Consider the following 23,242-nt stretch of genomic DNA (forward strand, 5'->3'; position numbering starts at 1 on the left):
AAACCAGCTGCAAACTGCTGCAATGATTAACCCTTATGTGTTGTAGATGTAACATCGAGTCATGGTAATAAAGCTTTCACTGCATAACGGATCTCTTGCTTTGTAAATTGTTGCTCTTATCAGCTGCACTGGAGGATGTTATCCCTTTCCTGTGAAGCATGACTGCTGTGTTGTTCACTGGAAAGGAGACCAGATCTGTAGACTTGGTGATATTTATTCAATTGCTTTGAGAACAATACAGAGAATAAATACACTTTGTTTAAGCTGAAAATGCAGTGTGTGAAAACAAAAAACCCCATGAAATACTCATACATATGAAACAATATATTAATTAAAATCCAGAACGCCTGTAGCAGATTTGAATCTGGGAATGCCAGATTTGCTGTAACAGACAACTGTGTTGTTCTGTTAAGTCCAGGCTCCTGTTTGTGGAAGTAATTTATACCCAACATTTTGTAAAAATGCAATCTTCCAGCCTGGAAGAGTTAACTGGACAATTACAGAGCTTTGCTGTTTGGCTGGAAACAGACTCTTTGTAGAAATCAAAACTCACCTCCCCAAAACAGTTTAAGTCTTATTTTGTCGTGCACTCCAAACACCAGACCCAGTTCTATGCTGTCCTATTTGCCCAAGAAGCCAAGGGGAGTCCTGAATGTGTCTCAGCTAAAATCCAAACTGCAGGCCAGTGAACAAGGCCCTGCTTCCTCAGAAACGTGATGCCTTTTATCTCAGCGTGCTTCCTACCCTCCAGCCCTGCCCTTGCCAAATCTGTGGCCACATCAAGGCTGTGAAAGCAAAGGTGACCTCAGCGTAAGCCCTGGCATGATATAATATTATCTGCTTTAGTCTGCACAGAGCCAGAAACACTATCTGAGAGATGGAGGCTGTGTGTGTCACAAGGGCTGTCACTGCCCACAGTCACTGTTTCAGAGGGGCTTTCCAACATCCCAAGAGCCAAGAGGAATGAAAAGGATTCGTTCAATGTATCCACCCATCGAAGCAGCAGCTCTGGGTGGTTTAGGGGCACAAGAGTGCGGTCCTTGTTATCGCTCTGTCTCTCTTCAGCTCAGAGGTTGGACAGACCAAGAGCATTGCAGGGAGGGTATTTTGTGAAAGGCTGTTGTGAATGCACTGTTTGGGAGTGTAGTACTCTAATGCCAGTTGGTGCAGATTGAGAAAGGGTATTGGAAAACTTTTTCAGCTGAGGAGTGACAATTAGGAGGGAGGCTGTAGTGACAATGGGTTTCCTTGCAAGATTCCCAGGTGTTCAGAGGGAGCAAGTTAGAGCCCTTTGATAAGAAGTAAATTAACACCTCTCTGTGGTCCATGACTCATCCCTTTCTCCACACCTTTCAATCACATTGTTTCAACCTGCCCTATTGAAGCAGAGGCCGATCTGCAGGAGCAGTGCTTGGGCTGGCCTGGCCAGGGGCTGCACCAGGTATTCCTTATTTCTTACCAAGGGAAAAGCTGCTCTAGACTAATGATGCTCTGCTGTTTGATATCTGGATTCATCTGCTTGAAAAACAGTGCAGATAGTTTTACTGCAGAAGTTAGGCTAGACAGGATTGTTCCTCACTAGTGAGCACAGGGAGCCTTTTCCCACGGGGACAACAGGTGAAAGGAATGAGTTTATTCCTCTTTCCCCAACTCCCCCTCCATAGGCTTATCAGTGCTATTATTTTAACACCAGTATCTGTAATTAAAAAAAAAAAAAAAACACTATCAAGACATCTGTGAGTTCTGATACAGCAAATATACATAGAAAGACAGTGACAAAACATTTAAACTCCAAACACTGAGAGTTAAACACAGAAACATAGAGAGGTAGTAACTTCACCTACTCCGTCATCGAGCCCAGCAGCTCCTGTTTTTCTCTGAGTAGCAGCTGTGGTCTCCCAGGTGGAGACTGTTGGCCTCAGAGTGGAGCAGAAGTTGCCTGTTCCCTCTGTAGTAGGGTGGGGAAGGGTCTTTTGGTGATGGTGCCTTGTATCCTGCTCGGCTCCTGCAGGTGTGAGAGCCTGGTGAGAAGGAGAAGGAGGTGGCAGAGGGTTCCACGTGCTGTGGGACTGTGTCCTGTCCTGGGGCTCTGCCTTTGGAAGCTGGAGAGGCCCTGTGTGTGCTTTCACATCTCATCCCTCCTCCGGCTGTCACTCCTGTTTCCAAGGTACTGTTGTCTTGATATTTAGTTGCTCAAAGGAGAGAGAGAAGCAACAAATTTACTGACATTATTTTGATATTATTTTGTTCTCTTGTGGGATTTCTTGTGTGAAGGGGGTATCTCCTCTATTAACTCCCATTAATATCAAACCTCTACTATCCTATTAATAGAATTTGCATATGGAAAGGAAGAGGATTGACCTTTAAATTCATTAAATAAAGTAAATTTAAAAAAAATAATTTTAGTTAAAAGCATTAGTGTGATGAAAAATAGAAGAACAAATACATAGACATCAGTATCTGGGCTTTCATTAACACTAACGAGCAAATTATTGCAAGGGAAGATTTGCATCACTGGAATACGTATTCCAGCTTCCATACTGATATATGTGATGCAGGGTTATCTTTGTATGGCTCCTCTTTCAGAATATATTTTCTTTTTATAAAATAGCCTCTTTTTAACTCCCATTGGGGACCTCCTTATAAATGAGGAACTGGTCCTCAAGGGACTGGCCTGGCTAGAAAAGTGTGTTATTAGGGAAAAAAAGTGCGTATTAGAATACTAAGCAATATAATTAGCTCATTTCTTTGGTTTTTTTAGAAAATCTTAAAAAAAAAAAAAAAGTATAGCTAAGTTTAATTAAACATATTCTCTGGATGTTTGAATTGTGTAAGAATTAGAAAATCCTGTTGTATTTTAGAGGGATTAATTGCATCAATTTAAGGTTCTTGCTCTAATCTCCAATATGCAGTCAGGTATCATTGCTGCTGCTGCAAAGCAGGTACAGTGCTGTGAATAAGTGATGTTTGCCCACAAATCTGGGGTCACAAGTTGTCCCTTGGGTGGACATTCTCAGGCCGTGAGTGGCAATGAATGTATTCGTCTTCTAATCTTTTACACAGGAATAAACACAGGTTCTCTATACCAAAACTGGGTAAATCTGCAGATTCCAAATATTATCACTCCTAATGATAAATATTGATTTACACGTGTTGAAAAGCTTCTGTTGCCTTCACAGCAAGGAGTATAAAATAGAATTAGATTAGTCATGTTTCTGCCACCAAATCACTTTTTGAGGCTGATTCTTGAGACACTGATGTTCTGTGGTCTCTGAATCTCCAGCATTACTTTGCTCTTAGGTCTTAACCCATCTGTGTCTCAGCTTTCCAATACACAGCCCTTTGTAAAGTACTTTGAGATGCTTGGATCAAACTTGCTGCCTGTACGAAGTAGTATTAATCAGAATGTTGTGCTATTTTTTATGCAGCTCAGTCTATAAATCCAGCTATTTATTCTGATCCTGTTCTATCTCAGGCCCCTACAAGTGGGAAGAGGTGAAATGTTTCAGGTTATTCTGCTCAGAGCTCAGCTAATGTCATCTGCTGAATACAGCTCTAAACATCTGAAGCTGGTGAAATTAAATAAAGTGTGAGCATCCTTTGGTCTGGAGCTCTTTGCCTTTAAAACAATTACTCATGGTAACCTTAACAATGGTATATTAAGGAAAAAAAACCCTCATAAAAGAATGTGGTGTTAGGATGGAGCTCTGCCTGATATTAGAACAATTATGGAGCAGATGCATCCACTCCGAACAAAGTGACCTTTTCATCAAGTTACAAAACATTAAAGGTTAAAGAATGTTTGAAAGGAAGTTAATACTTTTAAAACATTAGAAAAAATTGCCATTCTTTCAGGACCTGACCAAAATCAGTGGGAAACTATGAGATGACTGTTTAGGCACATCCAGTCATAATTTAAGCAAGTCTTATTACAGAGGGATATTAGCTATTTTACATCGTCTGTTTTATTTTACAATTAGAGGTGCTTTTTCAGAGAAGAAATGAGATTTGATAGGAATAAATACCCAATGACAGAAACCTGCTCTAAAGCTCTGCTAATTGCAATTTTAAAGTCGCATTTCTTCCTCTCCATTGTGTACAGAGGAGAACAAAGAGAGGGAATCAATGATGGTGTCAGATTTTCTTAGTTTCCACGTTTCACCTGACCCGGGCAGTGCAAACCCCAGTGACCAGCCGGGGAGCAAAGCGCTGCGGCTCCTGCCCCGCGCTGCCCCCGCACACGATGGGGGTGCGGGTCCTGCTCGCCCAGGGCCGCCCGGGAGAGGACAAGTGCCCGGGACCACCCCCAGGGTGCGGGACAGGAGGGGGCGGCTGCCGCCCGCTCGGGGCTAGGGGCCTGGTTGGTGTGTGCCCGCACAGCGGATCTCTGACATTTCCATTGATTTTTTTTCCCGGCGAAGGGGTGAGGGTGTGGGATGCCGGGTGCCGCGCACGTTGTTGGACCCCGCACACGGCCCCGCAGGGCCCGGGCCCGCGCTCTCCGTGCGCGATGAATTCAGTGCAGCCCTCCCTGAGCAGCAGCCGCTGGGCACGCGGGGAGTGGGGATTTGGGATTTACGGCAACCCCGCTGTTTTTGTGTCTGTGTCCTGGCGGTCCTGCTGCGGGGTCAGAGCGCGGGGGAGGAGGAGGACGAGGCGGCCAGGGGCTGCGGTAGCTGCTCCTTCTCCTCGGCCCGGTGCGCGTCCCCTCGGGGGCACCGAGCTCCGTCCGTGCTTTGGGGGCGGCTGTAGCCTTTCCCTTCCCTCGGCGGTCAGTGGGGCCCGGAGCGGGTCAAAGTGCGCTACCGGCAAATGGGCAACTTCTTAAACTTCCCCGTCTTAGTGCAAGCGCTATGTGCCAAACACTAAAGATGCGCCTGGGAAGGAAGTTTCTGTTAAAAGAAAGAAGGTTTTTGCTCGGACTTAAGCTTTATCAACTTTTCACTTCAAGTATTTTTTTTTTAAGTGTATCTTTGCACAGCAAAATCGTCATTGCGTTCAGTCTCAGGCGGTCAGCAGAGGAGTAGCCGTGCCAGCTGTGCGATGGGAACTTTGAGGTGATGCGAGAAAAAAGAGGAGAATCCCTTCCTCTTCTCCGGGATCCTCTAAATGCCTTTCAAATTAGCCAGCCCTGAGGATCACTGCCAGGCTCCACAAAGGCGTTCCCAAAGCCTGCAGCCAGTAAAACTTTTTGTAGGTAAAATTAGCTAAAGCTCTTCTGCTGAGACAACAGCCTTTGCTGTCACATGTGGTGGAGTTCCAGGATCTGTAACTATTTTTCATAAAAGGTTTTCCTACTGCCCCACTGAATGCATTACGCTACAGTAGCTCTGAATGGTATCGCTTATTTCCTTCAAAGCAGCGGCCGCTTGTTTCTTCAGAGACCTCAAGTCCTTTCAAGGGGGGCGGAAAAAAAGTGATAGCTGAGGGGGGACTGAATCGCGCCGATAGATCTTATTTTAGCGGCATCATCGCCAAAGGGCGCGACCCCTGGGAGCGCGGCGGGTGCCGGGGCGGGCGCTGGCCGGGCCGAGAGGGGCTCAGCCCCAGGGAAAGCCCAGCTGGAACGAGGGAGAGCCAGGACAGCTCGGTGGCCGAGGGGGAAGGCAGAGTCGCTGCCACCCGCCGCGGGGACGCGCCGAGGACGGCTCTCCGTGGGGAGGGCAGCAGCGGCGGCATCATCCCGCAGAGCCGTGGCCGGGCCGAGTTTAATTGGGAACTTGTTGGCACCCGGAGGGGCGGGGGGGCTTCGCCTCCGCGGGAGAGGAGCTGCTGCCGCCGGCCGTCGCCGCGAGGGGACGGAGGGAACGCCCGCCGCGGGCACCTCCGGGCTGCGGGGGTCCCCCGCAGCGCCCTACGGCTCCCTCGGCCGAAGTTTGCACCCCTGTTCTTACCCACTGTCTTGGTGTTGTTCTTGGGGGGATATAATTCTGATACCTGTGGTTGGGTGAGGAATTACTGTCAACTCTGGAGGGAAGCGAATCGATTCGGACGAGATTACCTCCAGCTTAAAATAAGGCTTCCGAATATGAAGACACTGGGCGTACTTGGACTTTCCTATTTTCCCCGTGCTCTTGTCGAAATGCCTGGTCCTGATCGCAAGGGCACAGCTTTTCCAGTTCTGATTTTCTGGGGCTTATTGCATGTCAGAATTCTAAAAGTCCTCTGGACAATTTACAGACAAAACATCTGGTTCGTTAAAGCAAAGCTACTGGACTAAGACAAACAAACTTTGCTGCTGTGTAAATTCACTTACCCAAACAATTTACATTCAAGCAAAGATTTTAGCCCGAAGAAAAAACTTTTATTCATTTGTATTCAGGAGGTTTGGGAATTCACAGGCATTTTAAAATAATTTTGCTCTAATAAAGTTATGTAGATATTACAAAATGTCTTTGTTCTCTTCTCAGATCATTATCGCTGCTATAATGGTTATTGACAACACTTTGTATTTTACAGAAGCGCAGTATCGTTTTCGGGCGTGGGCAGTGGGGTTTTTTAAACAAACTTGTCAGATCCGTATTCATTTGGTCCAGCCTTAATGAAAGCTGCTGCTTCTTTGTTCTTCGCCGGGAGAAACCCAAGTACTTCCCGCATTTCGATCGTGCCGCCGAGGCGCGGGGCAGGGCTGTGCCCTGGCACAGAGGGCCGGGGGTGCCGGGCGGGACCGGCCGCGGGGCCGCCGCGTTGTGCGTGGCCGGTGCCGGTGGCGCCTCCACGGGGCTCCCCCAGCCCGGCCCGCGGTCCGCCCGGGGCTGCGGGGGCTGCCCAGGGCAGGTGAGGCCCCCGCTGGCTGCCAGGGCTCGCCCCCCGCCCCCGGTCGCCAGCCCGGCCCCTCCGCCGCCCAGAGCCGCTGCCCCGCACCGGCGGCTCCAAAGGCCCCGGTTCGCCGGTGCCCGGCCCTTCTCCCGGGCCGGGGGCACTCGGGTACCTTCCCTCGGGTCCCCGGCGGCTCCTCTGCCGCGCTCGAAGGGGAGGCGCCGGCAGAGCCGGGCCGGGGCCGCTCGGTGCTCGGGGTTGACCCCCGGAGAGCAGTGAACCGGTGCGAACAGCGAGCGAGAGCAGCCACACACGGGCACCTCGGCGCACGCCGCTCCCTGCCTTGTTTGCAGTGAGCAAGTGGCGAAACATCAACACGCTGCTCGGGAGAGAACAAGGTTAAAGCCTGGGTAAAACACGCTGGTTTCTAAGAGGCAGCTGTTCCAAGTTTGGTAAACTTCCTCACTGATCCTCCTTGGCCGTTCCCATAGCCAGCAGTTAATTTCAGGGCTCCTTTGTCGGCTCAGCCGCTCTCTCCGCTCGGGCCAGGGGACGGGAGGGATGTCTCGGGCAACTGGTGGAGTTTTGGTGTAGGGCAATGAAGTGAGCAGGAAAATGTACACCAAAGAAGGGCACTAAGCAGTGTTCAGTGGTGAAAGATAAAACATTCTTAGCTAATGGAAAGTTCAGGAGTGATGGTTATCTAATTATGTGACTTGTAAATAATTGGTACCTTGGTTTAAAACTGCCGGGAAGAGCGAGCTTAGGGCTGAGCCTCGTGTGCTGAGTCTTTGTAGATGGAGTCTGCTCAGCCATCGATTTGATGCGTTAGGTTTGGAAATGTTACACTTCATAAAATTACGGGTTCCAGCTCTCTGGAATAGACTGTGACCCCCAAAGAAGCCGACGCACATGAAGGCATCTGTACTTCCCTCTGTAAATCGTCTATTAGAAAGTTCAATAGATTTTTTTTTTCTTCCTTTTAAAAAATGAATATAGTTAACAACCAAATTATTCCACAACTTCCTGAGCATTTTGGCACTGAGAGTTGTGAATGTGGAAGCGCAGTGCATGTGTCTGTGTGCACGTATATCTTCTGCCTTCCCCTCTCTCACACACGAGAGTTATTATTTCTAACTGAACTCAGAAAGTTCCTCCAATTACTGTTTACGGAAAGTTTCACTTATTTCATTCCCCCCCCCCCCGAGTCCCAGCTCGGCTCCCTGGTACGAGCCCATCACCCTCCACTGCCGGCACGTGTGGGCCGCCCTTCGCAAAGCCAGGTAAGCGCTGTTTGTTGCACAAACCTCCCCACGCAGCGGGGCCGGGGACCGTCTCGCGTGTTTGTTTGCGTGAAGTGACACCGCTCAGCTGCTGAGGTGCCACCTGCCAGCACCCTCCACGCAGGCTGTGTTGCGGGAGGCAGAGCTCTGCTCGGGAGCCTGTTCCAACACAAATGCCACCACACGCTTAAACCCACGCCCGCGTTTGGGAGAGCGCACCCGCGGGAGGAGGCTGCGCACCCGGGCCCAGCCGAGCGGGCAGGGGCTGACATCCCTCCTGCAGGCTGAGGGTGATACAAAGTCAGTGAGAGATGAGCAGATTTAGGGAGAGGGAAGTGGAAGGAATAAAAAAACTTCTTGCAACTTGCAACCGCCCCAAAATTCGGGATTGGTCGCTGCAGCGCGTTCCTCGGGATATCCCGTAGCCAGCTTGAGGAGGATCGGGATCGTCCCTGGCTTTGGAGAGGGCTTTCGCACATTTCTGAACAGCCTTCCCAGGGCTGCAATGACTACACTCGCGCAGTATCGTTTTAATTTTGCTGTAGTTTTCAGGGCGCTTTACCAGCGCCTGGTGGCAGAGCGACCTTCCTCCCGCGCTCCGTGCGACAGGCAGGGACAGAGCCGCCCGGGGCTCCCGGCCGAGCATCCCAAAGTTTGTTGCAGCCTCTCCCGCTCCAGAGCTCGGAGGAATCCTCCATGTTGCGCAGCGCGGGCCAGCTCGGCCGGCAGTCCCTGAGCCCTGGGTTCGCCTCTCGCCGGCTCCGCGCTCGGTGCGGTCCCGCGGAGCCAGGAGCGCAGCCGGGCTGAGCCCCAGCCCCTGTCCCTGCCCCGGACGGCAGCATCCTTCGGAGGGGGTGGGGGGCGTGAATTATTTAGGTTTTCCATTTTCTAATTCCTACTTAAAGGGGGAGGAGGGAGAGGGGAATGAACGAGCTATTAACCGCAGCCGAGCCGCGCTTTCCCGAGGCTGTCTAACATTTGTAAATACTTATGCTGCGGCTGGGTCCCCTCCTCCCCGGTTAAGTTGTTTAGTATGTCGGTTATTTGTACCGAATCCCGGTCTGCGTAGCGTCTGATGTGTTGTCGTTGCAAATGTGCGGCCAGGGTGACACTGATGGATGCGCCAATGGTGAGACGGACAGATGTTAGGGCGGATCTAGCGGCACGCACCGCCGCGGTGCGAGCCCGCCCGCCCGGCCCCGTCCTGCCGCCCGGCTCACCCACGCCCGCACACACTCACACACACGGGCGTTTTTGGGGAAGCGGGGGGCGGGGGGGGGAGCCTGTGGGGAACATCTCCGTGTCGTCTCTTAAGCAGATCTGATCGCTCCTTCTGTGAGCAGATACTGTAACTGTGAGGAGCAACCAGCGAGTATCAATGAGATGGAACTGAGCGAGTTTGGCAGCAGAAGCGGCAATTGACAACTCACCATTTTCTTGTTTGCAAGAGAAATGTTTCGTTTTCCCCCAACAGTAGCAATTTCCCGGGGACTTTAGGCGACTGCGATTTTTTTTTTTTTTTCATCCTAAAGATCAGCTTAGGAAAAAAAAAATCAGCTCATAAAAATAATAATCAAAAAAAAAAATCCCAAAACCTTCTCCACCCGTCATGTAAAGTGTTTGAATTTCCTGCAACTTGAAAGGGAAGCGAGAGCCCGAGAGCGGCACGGCGGCTTTATAGGATGTGAAGACGCAACAACATCTGCACTTAGTCAGGTATTTGGAATTATCCCAACTCTCGAAGAATGGGGGCGAGAGAGTGGAGATTTTTTTTTTTTTGATCTTACCGTAAAAGTGAGCTCAGCCTTTTTTTTTTTTTTTAATTCCTCCCCGTGAACTTAAAAAAAAAATTGCTTTTTTTTTTTTTTCTGGGTGGGGGGTGCTGTTGTTCTGTTTCATCCCCGTTCCATCCCTGCCCCGCTGCCCGGTGGCGGTGCGGGGGTCCCGGTGCGGGGTCGCGGTGCGGGAGCGGGCCCTGCGCGCCCCCGGCCCTCCCCGCGCCGCGCGGCCCCGCCGCCCAGGGAGGCGCAATCAAACCCGCAGCACATCGATCCGCCGGCGCTCGGCAGTGAACTTGGACCGAGACAGAGAGAGAGAGAAAAAAATTAAAAAAAAAAAACCCAAACCAACAAACTGAGAGAGAGATTAAAAAAAAAAAAAATCAACCCCCCAAAACCAGGGAAAGCGAGTGAAAAGTGCTTCTTCCCGCAGAGCGGGGCGCGCGGGGCGCTGCCCGCTCCGCTCCGGCCCCGCGGGGCGGGCGCAGCGGCTCCGCTGGCGGGGGCGCCGCCGGCAGCGGCCGCCGGCCCGGGGCGGCCCCGGCACCGCCCGGCCGCGGAGCGGAGCGCGGCGCCAGCCAGGTGGGAGCCGGCGGGATGGATGTGCCGGCGGGCGGGATGTGCCGGCGGGCGGGCGGCGCGGAGCGGAGCCGGGCTGTGCTGTCAGCCGCGCGGGGCGGCCGGGATGGAGCGGCGGGGCCGGGCCCTCTCGCCGCGGGGTCCCGTGCCCCGTCGCGGCGGGGGCGGTGGGCGAGGGGGGCTCCGGCGGGGAACGGGTGCCCGCGGGGGCGGAAAGGGAAGGGCTGCGGGAAGGGAGCGGAGCGGGCGGCGCAGAGCCCGGCGGGCTGCCCTGCCCTGCCCTGCCCGGCGAGCCGCGGGCTGCTCTGGGGACCGGCGCCGGCGGCGGGCGAAGTTGGGCGGCGGAGGGGGCGCGGCGAGGGGGTCGCCCCGGGCAGCCCCTCGTCCGCCCCCGTGCCCGGTCCGCGGGCGATGCGCGCACAGGGAAGGCGCGGCCCGGGGCGGGCGGCGGCGGTGCCCCGCTCCCCCTCGGCGGAGCAGTTTGAGTGACACCGCGATCATCTCGTTTCCCTTCAAGCTTCGCCTGTTGCCGCCGCCGCTCCAGCGCCGAGCCGGGAGCCGGAGTGGAGAGCGCAGACTGAGGATCCGCCGGCTCCGGCCAAGAGATTCCCCCGTCTTTATGCCGTGATCTCCCAGCCCGGCCAGGCACCGGGGGCGCAGGGCGGGGTGGGGGAGACTGCGGGCTCTCCCCAGCCCTCCCGCCCGCACACCTCTTCGGGGGGCTTCCCCTCCTCCTTCCTCCGGGGCGATTTGTCAAACTTCCCCCCTCTTCTGCCAGCAGCAGCAGCAGCAGCAGCAGGGCTGTCCTCTCCTCTGTGCCGCCTCCTCCTCCGCCGCCGCCGCCTCCTCCTCCTACTCGGCATCGTGTATGCACAGCAACAAAAAATATATCCCCGACCCAGCCCTCGCGCCGAGGCTGGAGCAGCTCACCGGATCTCTGGGGCTGAGGCAACTCTTCCCACCCCCGCGCCCCGGCTGCCCCCCCCGCCGGCGCCCGCAGGAGCCCAGCAATGCCGAGGAGGAAGCAGCAAGCGCCCCGGCGCGCAGCAGGTACGAGAGCCGCTTCCCTTCCTTCCCTTCCCTCCCTTCCCTCCGCGGCCGCTGGCTTCTTCTCCCGCTTCCCTCTGTCTCTTTCATAACCGGCTCCCGGCGGGCTGAGCCGTCGCTCCGCGCCGCGCTCTTGCCCCGCTGCCCGCCGGTGCCGGGGGCTTTGCTGAGCAGCTCTCAACCTGGAGGCACAGCGCCGGGGTGGGGGGGATTGGGAGTATTTTATTTTATTTTTTTTTTTTTGCTTGGGGTGGGGGCGCATGAAAGCCCTTTCCCGACTTTGGTGCCCACTTTGATTTATTCCTAACTCTGCCATCGCCCGGGCTCGGTTCTGGGGGCAACACGCAGTGAGGGGCAGGCGGGAGTGTGCGGGCACACACTCTACGGGCACGTACGGTCGGTGTGACTCCGGGGCTGGGGGAAGCAAGGAGGCGAATTTTGTTCATTTCCAGCTCGTACTTTGGCACCTACTTTGCTTTTCTCCCTCGTAGTCTTCGTTCTTCTATATCCTCTTCCCTCACAGGCAAATGGTTTGTGAAAGCCAGGGAAAATATTCTTTCTAATTCTTTTTTTTTTTTTTTTAATTCCTGTAAAAAAGAGATAGGCTACGTATAAATTCATGGCACGCTGCGAATGAAGTGTCAGGGACAAAGTGATTTGGAAGGTCTGCAGTGTTACTTGAAGATCCAAGCCCAGAACTGGTTCCTTTGCCCAACTTTTATCTTTTTCTCTCCTCCCCTTGTACTGCACTGGAGATGTCTCTGCCGGACAGACAGACCCACCTAGTTGGTCACTTTCTTTGGTAGCCTGTTCTGTTAATCCTATTGATTTCTTATTTATGAGTCCAGATGAGAAGCTGCAAAGTAAACCCAAGGAAAAAAAAAAAAGAAAAAAGGGTCTGTGTATTGTCAAATGACTGGCGAATGCTTCTTTACAATTTCCTCCATATTTTTTTTTCCTTTTTAGAAATACTTTTCGAGGCGTTGTGCTGGTGAGGTTTTTTGTTTGTTTGGTTTGTTTTTCTTTTGCCAGAAATGTCAACTCCTGTTAAACTTAAGCAGTATTTTTTGGAAAAGCCTAATTGAAAAGAAAACAGCAAAAGAAAAGCCCCACATAATTTTACAGTAATCCTTAGTTGGGGATATGTGGGCTGGAAAAGGTTTCCTTGGCCTGTTGCCATCCTTGATTTGATGTCTGATTGATCGCCTGTCATCTGGCAGCCTTTGATCTATTCATTCCCGATAAACATCAATAAATCACTTGCCATGGTAACGCCAGACTCGGTGACGTCACACGTGGCCTGTCAACTCTCTGTTAGTGCAACTTGAGGGGCTCCTGGCGAGCGGTGCCACCGAGCCACATGGCCCAGGGCTGGCGGAGCTGCAGGCACGGGGCTGGGGCTGCTGAGGGGCAGCTTTGGGGGGCCGGGGTGAAACAGCCCTGAGAGACCCGTGTGGAAGTTTTCCAGAGGCTCCGGCAGCATTACTGGCAGCGCAGCTGTGGTTGTGCTTAGGACAACTTGGAGCAGGTAGTCCCTGCAGCTTGGTGTAGGGTGTTGTAAGAAAACAGGCGTCCAGAAATGTGACAGTGCTTTCACACTGCTCTGACAACTTCTGCGAGTGGTGTGGTCTGAATTTAGTAAACAGCAAGGGGCTCGGGCAGTAATACAAATTGTAAGTAACGATGTCCACGTTTCTTTTCTTCTCTTCTCTGACACACACGTGTGTTCAGCTAGTACTTTTGAGACAGAGAAATAGACTTTTCAGCAGTCTTACACTGTATACAAACAGCCAGAAAGTTTGGAAAGTTTCACAGTACTGTAGTGATACAATCTAACAAACAATATCATAGCCAAACACTTCATGATAATATTTTGTATTTCTGGCCTCTATCATCAAATAACCATTTAAAAAAAATAAGAAAGCGAACTTTTCCTGATACCTGGGAAATTCTATTTTGTAACATGAATTTAGTTCTGCAAAATGTGTCTCTTCTATGTACTTGGCATAGTCGACTGCTGTATGCTGTGCTCTCCATAGGCAGGAAGAAAATGTTTCTGCACTAAACACACATTCTGAGGTATCTTTCTGTCCCTGTACCAGTCTCTCTCTCTCCCTCCTTTCTCAAGTGAATCATCCATCATGCGATCTATCGTTCATATTTAGCAGAAGTGTAATCTCTTTAAACTTTTAGCTTTTTGATAGCCACATTAAACATTTAGTATTGTGTATAATTGCTTCCCACTGAGATGCTGTTTTATTGGGCACATTGGAAATGTTACTTTTTCTAATAGCAGTAAAAGCAAAGGCTTTTTTTTAACACCTTAAAAAACAGCTAAGAAATAACAGGTTAGTTAAGAAATATTCATTACAAAAACTTGACTGCAGGACTAATAGGAGATGGAAGAATGGTTTTGCTCTATCAAAATGACCCGTCAAAACGACTTTGTTTCATATTTGATTTAATTGTCTCTCTCCTGACAGGCACATTCATCAATAGCTTAATGGTCAATCAGAAGTTGGCAGAGTGAGTGCTTTCATTCTTTCCCATACACTAGCTTTGGCTTTACTTTATCAAAATGCCTCTGCCTAATGGATATGGGGGATGTAGAATGACTGAAGGGCTACTTATTTGACAAGAGTGAAAAAACAAGAACATTTATGCTGTTGATAAGTGCATGAAGATAAATAAGTGAGCTGTATGAGGCGTTTTATTTTAAGACAGAAGAAACTTACTCTTTTTTTCTCCTTTTTGGCTTGAGAGCTGCGAGTTATAAGGTTCATGACTGCTTTTGTGGCATACTGAGAGTGATGACAAATTGATTGCTTGGTACTGAGAGAGAAAAAAAGGTGGTGGTGGGGGGAGAATTAAAGATGTCTGCTGATTGGTAACTCAGGAAATCCAGTCCCCAGCAACCTTGAGAATACTCGAGAATTTTTTTTTCTCCAAACTGAAAGGTCCGCTCAGCCATAAAAAAAGAAAAGTTGTTTTGCCAGCTTCATTAGTGTTCACCTAATTAGCTGTAAACCTGATGGATTCCTGACAGCTTTAATGATTGGAGATGACAAGCTCCACGCAGTGTCATCCAGCAGAATTAGGTTTGCAGCTAGTTTGATGTAATCAAGTTGATATTACACAGTCCTGGTTGCCTTTAGTTGTGCATTAACTCAATTTTCTGCTGCAGGTGACAAATGGGCTTTGGTACCTGGATAATCATGTCATAGGAATTAGGGCCCTTTTAATGGTCTGGAGTAGAATAACAACAACAAAGAACTCTCAGCAGCACAGAGCTCGCAGACATAACAGACAGGTGCACAAATTCTTTATGTCTAGCCCAAGTGTTAACACCACACTGTGGAAGACTAAAGCTGTCTCTGAGAATCAAGAATCTGTAAAAATGATAATTTCACTTTGTTTGCTTAGAGACTCAGGTGAATATCATAGATAAATTTGAAAAGAAGATTCAGGGACTGCAATTTTATTCCTCACCTGTTAAAGCGAAAAGATAGTCAGAACTGCTGCTCCAAAGACTTCTGTCATTTAGATCAGGAGGAAGAAGGTGTTTACTAGTTAGAGGCTACTGTCTGGAGAAGCTAAGATACTGTATTAATAGAGGCCAGTCTTGTTCATGCAAACAGTAATTATCTATCCTTAAATTATAGCTTTCACTCGCAGCTTTTTTTGAAACCTATTTAAAAGATCAAGAAAATGTACTTCCTATTGACAGAAACAACTTAATACATATTTTGTATACATATCTTCTGGGGAGGGATTGAGAACTAGTGATTTGTTGGAATCTCATTTACTTTGCTTATTTATTTTAAAATTGAATAAAACAGTAAGACCTAGAAAACTGCACAGGGTTTTCAAGCCTCTGGAAACAAACAAACAAACAAACCAACCTGGGCCTAAGGTATTTTTTATTTTCTATATAGTGTGCTTTAAACCTTAGAGACTGCTACCTGCTTTTTAGGCTCTTTACAACTTCTGTGCTTATATTCAAAAGATGCACCTGGTCAGTGTGGACACTGAAATACATGGAATTGATTTCTCAGAGATGCGGAGCACTTCCACTTCTCAGGGACTTCAGTGCTCCTGCCAGTTCTCAGCACTTCCAGAGCAGGGCTGGGGGTGCGCCACAGAAAACAGATGCAAGATGGCACGCAGGTTGTGCCGCCAGATTTCCAGGCAGCTCTGACTTCAGGAACTTGAATGCTCTCTTTAATTTATGGAATTGCTTGCAACTACATACATACCCCAAAAGTAAATGTAGCGATAAAGTAGACTACCTATAAAGGTACTTGCAGTGTCAGCCCTTGGTATGTTATTTGCCTCCAAACCTGCCACATATTTCTCTGTTGGACAGAGATTCTTCCTAGCAGCAAGCTGACAAAATGATTAGTTATGGCTGTCCTCTGCTTTTTTTTTTCCTTTTTTTTTTTTTTTTTTTTCCCCGGCAAAGTGTGAAGGAACAATGCAAAAAAAAAAAAAAAAAGAAAAGAAAAAGGAAAAGGGGCATAAATATAAAAAGGCTTGATAGATTCCCCTGAATATATGCCTGGAAAACAGAATTTTCCAGAATCAGCTGCCATTTCTCCCATTAGCTTGACAGCTGTCAATTAGGGCTTCAGTGCTCTCCTGGGCCACAGTTTATTGCGTGCGGTTGATGTTGTCATTTTGTTCTCGGTTTTGCCTTGAGCACTATCATGAGCAGGAGTGAAATAGTCAATAACTGATGTATCAGCAGTTATTTCTTAAATTGGCTTACAAGTCTGCATTTTTCCTCTTTTTACTAAAGATTGTTTTGTAAAGTGATTAGAATGAATTGTGACTGCTGCAGGGTTATGGGAAATGCAGTGAAGCTAGGGTGAGTTAGCAGGATTAGAGTGGGTCCTTTTTGTCAGCCCTGCTTCCAGGATTAGTGGAAACTGTATAGAAAAGATCACCTTCAGGGTGAAGTGTGGGGTACATTTTTAAGCGTGCTACGTGTACGCTTGTGCAGAAACATATGGTGGTACAGAGTGAATGAAAAGAAATAATTTGCCAGGACGTAAAGTAACCTACGTGTTATCTTTGTGAACAAACCTTGGCACTGCCGGTTTTACGGTGGAGTAATCTGTATTTTAATCCAATGTCGTGACTGTTTCCTGGAGAATCCAAGTGCAGATTGTCAAATTTTAACAGAGCCCTGTTTTCAAGGTGCTGCTAGTAGATCAGGTATTCAGATGCCTGAAGTGTTGCATTGTCAAGGAGGAGTGTATGTGTGTGTATGGTTATGATACAACACCAAAAATAACACAGTTGCTGAGCAATCGTGTGTTATCTTATCTATGAAATACTTCGGCATCATTTACTAAACAATCTACCTCAGGTGTTTTAGTCTGATTTTTTTTTCCTCCTCTTCTCTGTGTGTTTGGTATTTTTTCTTAAATTTAGTTACGCCCAAATTGTGGTTTATCAGCCTTAAGTTAAAAATGAAAGGTGAATACAATATACTGTATTTGGTAACAATGATATGGACTGGTACATCCAGACAGATAATATGCAGTTGTAATTAGAGTGAATAGACAGGCATTCATTTTTAAATTCTTTGACACATGCATAAAATAGTCATATAATAAGATAAGATGACAATTTTATGTTAGGTTGATAAAGTGTCCCGATACATGCATTTAAATGTCTGTAAGCCTTTTTTTATCCAGACAGATTAATTCTAGTTTCCAGCATTTGCAGTTAGACATTAAATTAATTTTAAAAATCCCACTAAACAATGGATGCGTTGCTTTGTGTGTGTGTGTGTGTGTGTCATTACCTAAAGCAGGAGGATTGAAAAAATTTGTGCAATTGATTTTCCTTGATTTCAACATAAAAAAAAAAAAAAAAGGCACAAAAATTGGCTCAAAGGATTTAAAGCATGGTCCATAAGAGATTGTATTGTAGTTTTCTTAAGTATAATAATGCGGAATAGAACATTGTCAGAGCTTGAAATTGTTTGTTACCATTTTCTTACAAAGAACTGAAAGAGTTGAAATGAGTAGGGCTTAATTTCAGAGACTGCGAGATTCATCCTACTGCATTTGCCTGATTTTGCGCCTGAAAGATATTTTGGTCATCTCAGCAGAGAGCCAATCTGCAGAATTTAAACACTTCTCATTGCAGGCATCAACTTTAAGATATTTCTCAGAAAATGTTCAAAGGGGATTTTTTCCCCCAGGGGCGGAGGGAGAGTGGGGAAAGAGTTACCAGAGGATCATAAAATATCTGAAAGCTCTTTGCCAATGCCATTACCTGGCCTCTTCGGGCAGTGAAGGGGCAACTCTTCAAGAATAATCTAAGTTCGTATTTTAGACTTAATTATAAATTATTAATTAACTCTGTCAGGACACATGTTATTAATTATGACTCTCTTTTCTTCATTCAGAGCAGCTGTTGGGAATCGCATAAGTTGACTGTATTTGTTGGTGTGGGAGTTTACCAAGTGAAGAGCCCTCCATGCCCAGCCTGCCTTACCTCCAGCTCCCATCCCCTTCCTCCTGGGCGCCGCTGCCGGGCGGATAAGCCTGGCGGCGCTTGGGATTTGAGCAAATTTTGGGGCAATCCAGTGCGCTCACAATTAGCCAACATTGTTCCTGAGGTGGTTTTTAGGTCCTGTCCGTAAATAATTCCTGTTTTAGCGAGCCTGTGTGGTGGTGGGGAGGTAGGAAGGGCAGCAGCCAAGCCTGAGCGAGGGGGAAGCCAGGCAGTTTCCGTGCCCTTCCGCCAAACTCCCGCCAAACTTCACACATTGTCTTAGAGGAGGGAGCTGTTTCAATATTCGTTTGGAATGATCCAAATTCATTTACTTTTGATATTTCCGTCATTAAATTGAGCCCTCTGTTTCAGTTTCTTATGTGTTCTTTGCGGAATGCATGTTGCATAAAATAGGCAATTTTTAATGAACAATTTAATGTAAATGGGTTCTGAATTTAAATTAATATTAATGAAGCTTTGAGTGAATTTATTTTGCATACGTAAAGGCTTGTAACTCTTTCACCCATACACTCTTGTCTTTATGTACTAACACATTGGTTAGGTGAATTGGCTAGTTTCCATATTTTGTGACTAAAAAACTTTAATGGATTTTATATGGATATTTGTTCTAGTGCAGCTTTATGCAGGTTAGTATCGCTATTAAAAATGTATCTGCCTTGATATTCAGATTTTTGTAGTTAACATTTTACTGTGTTACGCCGCCGTTTCTGTACATTTCTTTCTACTTTGGTTTCGCCTTTGTGCTTAAAGAAAAAATTACTCCAACAATAGTAACCACAGTCAAGATGTTTTCTTTCTTTGGCTTACCTCTAATGCATTATGTATTTAGGAATGATGGGATGTTCTATAATTAATTCTGTTAGATGTAATTGCTATAATCACTTTGATGCTACACATAATAAAAGTAATATGGTAAGCATATGAAAAAATATAAACACCTTATTGTAACAGTTTCTGTAAAATTCTTTGAAAAATCTTGTTTGGAGCGGAACCTGCTGCTTCCGTATTTTGTCAGAGCTAAGATTATTTTTTTTTACAAAGTGCATTAGTTAGTAAATGAATTAATTTTAGATATTGAAAAGATTTTGACTGGCAGATTGTCTTGTATGTGCGCACATATATCCTGTGCGCTATTAAGGATGTAGTTCATTAAGTGTGAGACATAAATATCACTGTGTATCCCCTGAAATAAGAGACAAATATATACATTGTATCAAAGTCCAGGACATACGAAATAACACAGGAATGGTATTGTGGAGTGGAAAGCTTCTTTGTAGCGCAAAATTATGGGAAATACAAAATGTATGAAGGGTAGGATGTAACTAGAGAGGGAGTTTTTAAGGCATGGTCCCAAGTGAGAAAAAGCCTATAGAAGGTGATGTCCCTCCCCCTGCCTATTTTTTTTTTTTTTTTAAACAAGTAGCTTTGAGTTATTGTTTGCAAACACAGTTTTTGATAGAGAGGAAATGAAAAAAATATGTGCCATGGGTTAAGCTGTGTAGCTGATATCCTTGATTCTGTAACAAAAAATGTTAATACGGCCATAGCTCTTAATTAGTTGCACACCATACTTAATGCTGCAAAGGTCACTTGGTTTTATGGTCCAGCTTCGCCCATGAATTTGTATGTTTCCCCCCAAATTTGTATTTCTCTGTCATGTATTTTCTAAGCAATTGAGTGTGCAAATCGTGGTTAAAATGCAAACCAGAAACAAGATTAGAAAAATACATTCAATATGGACAAAGAAGAGGGTTTGAGTTTTGGTTTTGGTTTTTTATTTTGTGAGGTTTTTTTTTTTTGTAAATGTTATTTTCAAATAATGCACAGTCTTTGCGTGGCGAGCAGCAGTATTACATTTAACTTCTGTAAGCTGAACAAACAAACCCTGACCAACCTCTCGCTGGATTGTTCTGGGGAAGAACAGAACAGGGTGCTGTTTCTGAGTGTCTCTGGGACTGGGCTCGCTGCCGGCAGCCCTTTCCCTGCTAGGTCAAGCCTGTTGCTGGAGGGCCAGATCTCAGCAGGGGCCTCCAGGAGGCTTGGCGAGGCTGCTTCAGACTGGCAGCCATCAGTCATCCATCTGTGACACAGAGTCTGTTTTTGATGGCAGGGATGATAAAAGGCCTGGGAACTGTATAGGCCCTTGTAATCAGGGCCAGTGCTGACATCCTTCTCAACTTTGACAGCTTCTTCCTTTTCTCTCTTCACCGCCAAGACTGTCTCAACTGGATTTTTTTTTTCCTCTCTCTTGTTTCATGTACTTGATCAGTCTCAGATGCTGGGAATTATTTTTTTCTGGAGGGAGGGGGAGCGTTTCTTTTAGTTTGTGGGTTGGGCAGGTGTGAGAGGAAGTCTGTTTTTTTTTTCTTTTTTTTTTTTTGTACTGTAGGCCTGTTGCTAATTAATGTTCCTCCATAAGATTCTGTCGGAGTTGAGTAATGTTTTTGATCTTTATGCCTGATAACTGCATACTTAATGAGATTTCAAAGCTGTGAGTGCAGCTCCCTACAATTATTGACAGATGCCTTTTCTTTGCCATTGGGTTCAGCTTCATAAATCCTCCTGCAGTAATGAGGTTCAGAAGTGCCACCCTGCCAGTGAGCTAATGAAAGAGGGGGGGAGGGAGGGAACAGCTCATGCCTGCCTGACACATTTTTTTCCTTTAAAATTTACTATGCAGATGTCAAGCTGTGGGACGATTACTTCAAACATGCTAATTTTTATCTTGCTTTTGTGTCAAGCCTGCATGCCATTTTTCCCCCCCAATAATAAATAAAAATAGAAGCCTCAACCTATTTAAATTTTATCATGGATCATAACTATTGAAGACTTTGATATATGTGTGTTCTTTTGCAGTTTCCAGTCAGTGGAGCAGTTTTTTGAAATCCGAAGGGCAGAGGGAGGATAAAATAAAAAAAAAAAAAGGGGGAAAAAAAAAAAAAAAAAAAGGCAGCAAGCTTCCTCAGCCGCACGTCAGCCTGCCCTGTCCGTGCACTTGAAACATCGGAGATTTCATTTTAGAGTTCTGAAACTAAATCCTGGTGGAGAATAGCCGCACCATGCCAAACAGTCGATTTCCTTTTCAGCAGAGCCATACATCACTGACCCACCCTTCCCTCCCGACAGAATGACATGTGTCATTTATCACCGGGCCCTGCCAGAGCGCGGGGGGTGTGTGGGGGCAGCTCCTGCTCCAGCACTGCTGGATGTGTTCCACCGGCCGGCCGGGGAGAGGGACGGGAGGGCCCGGGTGTGCTGGGGGCACTGCCAGAGTGACTGAGGAGGTTATGTGCTTTCATATTATCTGCTAAGTCGCCTTGTTCAGCCCCCTGAAGATTTTTCCCCTCCTGTTTTCTTTCTCTCTCGCTCTCCTTTTATTTCCTTCCTTTTTTTTTTTTTTTTTTTTTTCCCCACCCTTTTTTTTTTTAAGTTTGGCAGTTGGGACAAACTGGCTGACACATATCATTCAAGCAGCACCAGCTTGCTGGGGGTTGTGTAAATGAATCTGGGAGCTCTTGGTTTCACATGATTCAAACGTGCATTATTGAAGATGGATGTTCCTTAAAAAAAGATTGATGATGGATATCAGGCTTATAGTGCCATTTATCATTTTGAATATTATTTAGACTTGCCGTGTAAAGCTGTAACTTGAGAGTTGGATGAGCTGGGACAGAATGGAGGCCTCGGCATGCACGTTGTGATTGATGGCTTTGCTTTCTCATTGTTTGTTACCAGATACTCGCCGGTCATTACAGGAGTGCCTTACAATTGTTTTAGGGGCTGGATTTCCGTGTGTGGATCTGTGTGTTTTTGTACAACAGGGAGAGGGACGGGCAGAGGCAGAGTTAAGTTTTTAGTGAGAGTATTTCAGTAATTGTAAAGAATGTAGACAAAGCCGTGGCCCATGCAAGGATACAGGCAGTCTTTTGCATGAATACAGAGACTTACTGTGTGTAACACTAAAATATAAGCAGGACTAGAGCTGATCCAGCGTAACATTGTCAGGCATTGCCAGTTACAGTACAAAATTGTGCTTGTGAACAGATTACTACTCTACAGCTTCCTTTTGCTAACAAGATGCCCTTTTTTTTGTGTCCCATAATGGCAAAGAAAACAAAGTTCTAGGACATAATTATTTCAGTGTTTACATATTTCTTTTCTTCACATCCTCTTCACTCAGGGTTTTGAATCTTTGAGTCTTAGTGTTTGCTGCCAGGTGTCCAGGATGATCCAGGAGGGTGGATAGCCTGGTTGTGTAAGTGATGAGGGCAATCCTTTCCCTCTTCAAAGCACTTTTGATGGAACCAGGACACCCCCACCTGCTGGAAGAATTAAGGAAACAGCAATTAGCTGTTTCCTTTGAAGCACAGGCAGGGATTTTCAGGAGATATACACTCCAACGATGGAGCAGCTTCAGCAGGAGGCAGTGCCAGAACTTCAGGTGTTGGGGTGTTTGTGCACAAGCATCTCCAAGCAAGTGCGATACCCAGCCCGGTTAAACTTGTTCTGAGTTGACAAACTATTGACTATTCCTTGCCTGGCAGATTGTACAAAAGTCAAGTGATTGACAGGAAGGGTAGGTAAAATTAGACAAGAATGACTTTGCTGGATCAGTCTTGAATTTGCACAGGTAGATCGTATTTTCTAAACACTGCTTGTCACGACAACTTTTTCTTTGATTACGAGATGCCTTCCTAGGCAGTGGGAATTACAGCAAGCTTCAATAAACAATGTACAGCATTTTAAGTTAAAACAGCAGTAAAGTAAATTTTTAAGTAAATTTTTAAGTAAAGCCAGCAGTGACTTTATGTGAGATTTTTAGAAATTAGTTTTTCAGAAATCTAGTTTGTTATTCTTTCTACAAATTCACTTCCGTTTACTTTTCATAAACTCGGTGGTCAAAAGTAAGGAGAATTCAAGTTTATACACTTCAGTCAAGTCCAACACTGTGAAAAACTCTAAAAACACATAATATTTTCTATAAAGCCTTCAACAGTAGAAGGTAAAACTTTGCTCTCCTACCCCTGCACTTGTGTAACACAGTAGGTAATTGAAGTACAAGTGCCAATTTGCTGGAACAATTGTAAACACACCTTGATACAAATGGCATCATTGCATTCTTACTGATTAGAAAACTTTGCTATTAATAGACACAAAGTCCATTTCAGGTGTAATTGGTAAGGAGCTGAGTGCACTCATGGGAAGAAACCTTGTTTTGTTTTTTGTTCGCTTTTATTCTTATCCCTTTTTTCAGTTTTATAGCTG

The 23,242-nt window shown here is 46.8% G+C and overlaps 1 protein-coding gene across 2 annotated transcripts in view; it reads left to right on the forward strand.

The window, feature by feature from the left end:
- Nucleotides 1-2,059: 2,059 nt before the first annotated feature.
- TSHZ3 (teashirt zinc finger homeobox 3) overlaps nucleotides 2,060-23,242 on the forward strand; it is a 73,596-nt gene continuing 52,413 nt past the window's right edge. The window contains exon 1 of one of the 2 annotated variants that reach the window (XM_050311282.1): nucleotides 2,060-2,167. Coding sequence is in view for 1 of the 2 variants with exons in the window: in XM_050311281.1 (XP_050167238.1) it covers nucleotides 11,410-11,449 (40 nt within the window). In the remaining variant the exon portion in view is untranslated. Of the gene's footprint in view, nucleotides 2,168-10,939; nucleotides 11,450-23,242 lie in introns of those variants that run through there. The other variant, XM_050311281.1, reaches the window with a different exon arrangement.

Source organism: Myiozetetes cayanensis, unplaced genomic scaffold (assembly GCF_022539395.1).
Source record: "Myiozetetes cayanensis isolate MyiCay16 unplaced genomic scaffold, myiCay2020 scf16, whole genome shotgun sequence".
NCBI lineage: Eukaryota > Metazoa > Chordata > Aves > Passeriformes > Tyrannidae > Myiozetetes > Myiozetetes cayanensis.